The sequence below is a fragment of the Poecilia reticulata genome, linkage group LG8 (assembly GCF_000633615.1).
Source record: "Poecilia reticulata strain Guanapo linkage group LG8, Guppy_female_1.0+MT, whole genome shotgun sequence".
Lineage (NCBI taxonomy): Eukaryota > Metazoa > Chordata > Actinopteri > Cyprinodontiformes > Poeciliidae > Poecilia > Poecilia reticulata.
Window position 1 is genome coordinate 489,394 of NC_024338.1, and position 4,683 is coordinate 494,076.

The following is a 4,683-nucleotide window of genomic DNA, read 5'->3' on the forward strand; positions in this document are numbered from 1 at the left end:
AAAAAGCTGAATACAGGCTGAAAAAGCTGAATACAGGCTCAAAAACGCCACCTTTCGTGTTCCACCACATATCCTCTCACAATGCTAATGAGGTGGCCGCTCCCCATTGACGGGGCATGTGGAGTAGAAATTTTATTTCCAGTTTAACTGATTGATTTTCTTATTCTTAATATTGTTATTACTGTGTTTTCTGCTGCTGTTGTCATTACTGAGCAATTTATTTAATCTGTTTATAATATAACAGCTTTGATAAAGACAGAATTATGTCATACTTCATGAGTTTAATATAATAAGGAAAATATTTCAAATTAAACTATCTTGAATAAAACATTGATTTGGGGATCTGTCCTAAAACTTTGGATTAGCTGATTTTTATGAAAAAGGGAAATAGCTTTTTGGAAATTCACCTTTAATGCTCCTTTTTTTCTTTTTTAAGCACCAACGACTGTTGCTATTTTCACAAACGTAGTTTATGATACATGCGTATTTCAGTCATTCATGTGATGCATTAATAGATTAACATGTATATTCTGTAGCACAAATACACAATTTTAGGTAAAGCTTGGTAGCTGGGAGGAAAGTGAAAATAAATTAGTTTTGTTTTCAGGGTAGAGAAAATCATAACTGCTCCCTGTTATTTTATACTTTGTAAAAATCACAGCTTACACAAACATTGTTTTTATGAGAAAGGCCCAGATGTGACAGTGTCAGTTGGAGCTTCAGGGTGTTGTTGGCACCCCACCCTCAGTCAGGTTCTTGAAGTGGACAGACAGAGACTCTTCCTCGGGGTTTGGGGGACGTCTGTACTCCTCCCTGGTGATCAGGTAAACTAGCAGCACCCCATAAAACAGCAGCAGGATCCCCAACATGTTGGCCAGCACCCCTTCTGGGGCAAACAGAGAGTATGTATCCCTGTGAACAGAAATAAAAACTATAATACAGTGAAGATGGCATGCAGTAAGTCAGCAACATTATATCCTTGCATAAGTTTTCATGCCCTTTTAACTTTTTCACATATCGCATTAAAACAAAGTTTTACTTATTTTATGTCATAGACCAACACACCATCATACATTAGTGTGACATGGAAGGTCAGTGATACATTGTTTCAGGCTGAAATGAACTCCTGCCGGTGGGATGTGCCTGGAACACCTGGCCAGGGAGGCGTCCAGGAGGCATCCTGACCAGATGCCCGAGCCTCAACTGGCTCCTCTCGACGTGGAGGAGCAGCGGCTCTACTCTGAGTCCCTCCCGGATGACCGAGCTACTCACCCTATGTCTCAGGGAGAGCCCAGACACTCCAGGGACAAACCTCATTTTGGCCGCTTGTATCCGTGATCCTCGTTCTTTCAGTCATGACCCAAAGCTCATGACCATAGATGAGAGTAGGAACTTAGATTGACCGGTAAATCGAGAGCTGCGTCTTTTAACTCAGCGCTCTCTTCACCACGACGGACTGGTACAGCGCCAGCTTCACTTCAGACCCTGCTCCAATCCGCCTGTCAATCTGCCGCTCCATTTTTCCCTCATTCGTAAACAAGAACCTGAAATACTTAAAACTATTCCACTTGGGGCGGGACATCCTATCTGACCCGGAGAAGACACTCTACCCTTTTCCATTTCAAGACCATGGTCTCGGATCTGGAGGCACTGATCCTCATCCCGGCCGCTTCACACTCGGCTGTGAACTGCTCCAGTGAAAGTTGTAGATCATGACTTGATGAAACCAGTAGACCACATCATCCACAAAAAGCAGAGATGTGATCCTTGGCACAAAGTACTTGTTTCCTGTGCACTTTATCAACAAGTACATAAAATGAAAAGCCACTCTGCCAGGAAAAAGCCATTACTTTAAAAAATAAATAAATAAAAGGTAGATTAATTTTTGCAATGCAAACAGGAACAAGACTTTCGTTTTTGGAGACACGTCCTGTGGTGTGATGAAACTAAAATTGAACTGATTGGCCATAATGACCATCGTTATGTTTGAGGGGGCTTGACAGCCTCAGAACGCCATCCTGATAGTGAAACATGAGGGTAGCAGCGTTATGCTGTGGGGCTGTTTTGCTGCACAAGGGACTGGTGCACTTCACAACTTAGACGGCATCATGAGGAAAGAATGTGGAAATACTCGAGCAAGTTAAAGCTAATGTTTTTAGCCCTAACTCTGTGGCTAAAGGAAGTTAAAGCAGGTCTTCTCGGCTAATGGCTAATTTGAGGTCTTCCATTTGGAAAGGGCTCAAACCTTTCCTAATCCTAAGCCTTGGAAAAAAAAATAAAGACCCATTTGAGGTCTTCCAAATGGACAATGACTAAAGTATACAGCCAAACTGGTTTCAAAGTGGCCATCACAAAGCCCTGATCTATCAAAACTTCATGGGCAAAGCTAAAAGGTGTGGGAGAATAAGGTGGTCTACAAACTACCAGTTTTGTCAGGAGGAATGACCATTGTTAGGAATGGCCATAATTACTGATAAAGCTTCTCAATTATTGTGAGAAGCTTATCCAAAACATGTACCCAAAGGCAATGGTACTAAATACTCGTTAAGTTTAAATAAACTTTTGACTTTTAAGAAATTAATAAACATTGCCGTAACAAATCTCTCTCACACATTACTCTGGTATTTAGCAAATAGAAAAAAAATTGATAATCCTAATTGACCTAAAATGAAAAAAATGCATATGTGTGATTTTATTTAGTGTATGTAAGCTTCTGGTTTCAACTGTCAAAACATATCATTTTTGGTTGCTTAACGCATATTTTTGAGCAGTTTGTTGTAATTTGGTATTTGGGTCTCTATAATTACTACATTACCCGCATTGGATCTTTAAAGAATATTTTATCTTATTCAAATATTTTCAAAAATCTCTGCAGGTTTTACCCGGAGGCACTCTGGGGTTGTCATGCAAACAAAGCATCTTGTTTATTTTGAAGAAAAAAAAACAACAAAAAAACAAAAAAAAACAACCACCTTCTATTATCAAAGACAGTGCTTACTATAATTGGCACATACCGACAGAGACTTACGTAATGCTGAACAGGAGTTTCTCTGTGATGCCCAGCAGGCTCGTCCCTATGGCCATGACCAACAGAGTGAGGCCACAGAACACATGGATAGGGAGGTATGTGGCTCGTAACCATGACGATGCAACAGGAAAAAGGAAAAACAGCAAACCTAACACCCACTGGGATAAATAGACACATAAATAATAAGTCGACTTTTCTTTTAAGCTGTATTGTATGTAGGCCAGTGCGTGGCAAAAACATTTCTGAATATTTTCACATTTTGTGATGATACAACCAAGAAACATAATTTTTTTTATTGTGAAGTGGAAGGAAAAAAAATCTCAAAAATGTTTTGGATTCAAGCATTTTAATAATTTTGGCCAATAACAGCCAGTAACTATGTAGTAGTGTTTTTATTCTAGTTATGAACATAAATACTGTCTCTAAATAAATAATATAGAAACATTATATGTAATGTAAATAGTTATTTATTTACATTACATATAAATAAATAATTATATAACTGTATATATAATTATTATATTTTGGTGTATCCCCACTTTCTACCACATGGTGATGGTGTATTCAAGGTGAGATGACAAATTAGATTTTGGAAAATTGCATTTTGCCATAAGATCAGAAAGTTTACTTTTTGTGACGACATACACCATGTTGCAGTCATTGTTCCTACACGGCTTGCAGCAAATTGAAAACAGAACTCTGCCTGCTGTGTTTCTTTGTTTTCAAGATTCTAATGGCACTGATCACAAATGATGTCACTGTAACCCTGTCCGTGTGAGATGACGCCTCGCTGTTCCTTAGACTCTGCGTTGCATTTAAGGAAATGCAACGCAGAGTCTAAGGAACAGCGAGGCGTCAATGGGTTTTATCGGAAGGAAACTTGAGGCAGAAATCAGACGCACATTGCGGTTGAGATCATGGTTCAGACAGTTTATTCGGACCAGCCTACAGCGCAGCGGCTTCGCCTTCAGAATTCACAGCAAATACTGCGTGTCAACAAAAGTCTCATTAACGCAGTTATTTTTTTGTTTTCAGATACAGCATATATTAAAAAAGAAGAAAAAGACAAAATGATACAAAACTAACTACGTGGCCATTAAAAGTAACATTTGGCTACAGTGAGGAGCTCATGGTCAGTATTGCTTACCTTCAGAGTTCACAGCAAATACTGACCGTTGTACTGCCATCGCACAGTAACAGACACCAAGTACAGCGTTCTTCAATGGACACACTTTACCAACTTCATCAACCCAAAGAACAAATCTAACATTTTGGTGACATGTGCTGACATATGTAAAGCACTGAACTACATCACTATTGCTGGATGTTCGGACAAACAAAGTGCAAACAGAATAGCAACGTTGGAAGATGACCCGGGAGTTTTGTTTCAATATTCTTTCCTGAAAACTTGCTAAGCCTGGTGGTCAGGGCACCAAGGCGGTCCACCAGAGCTCCACTGTGTTTTTTTAATTAAAATATGTTAAGCAGAGAGGAAAAGTAGAAATATTACTGGTTAATTATATGTTACAGGAATACATTGTCAGTGAAATGCTATGAATATCAATTATTTGCACTTCTGTTTAATCCAAATTAGGTCAGCAGCTCCATCAGACACCTCAGGGTAGCGGTTCTCAACGTGGGCGGTACCGCCCCCC

At 39.4% G+C, this 4,683-nt stretch overlaps 1 protein-coding gene across 1 annotated transcript in view; it reads right to left on the reverse strand.

Annotated features, from left to right (window-relative positions):
- Nucleotides 1–6: 6 nt before the first annotated feature.
- The window catches only part of cyb561 (cytochrome b561), a 44,490-nt gene continuing 39,813 nt past the window's right edge, over nt 7–4,683 (reverse strand). Inside the window, exons 5-6 of the mRNA XM_008414991.2 lie at nt 3,029–3,186; nt 7–912 (exon numbers count right to left, since the gene is read on the reverse strand). Coding sequence (XP_008413213.1) covers nt 720–912; nt 3,029–3,186 — 351 coding nt within the window. The 3' untranslated portion in view covers nt 7–719. The remainder of the gene's footprint in view (nt 913–3,028; nt 3,187–4,683) is intronic.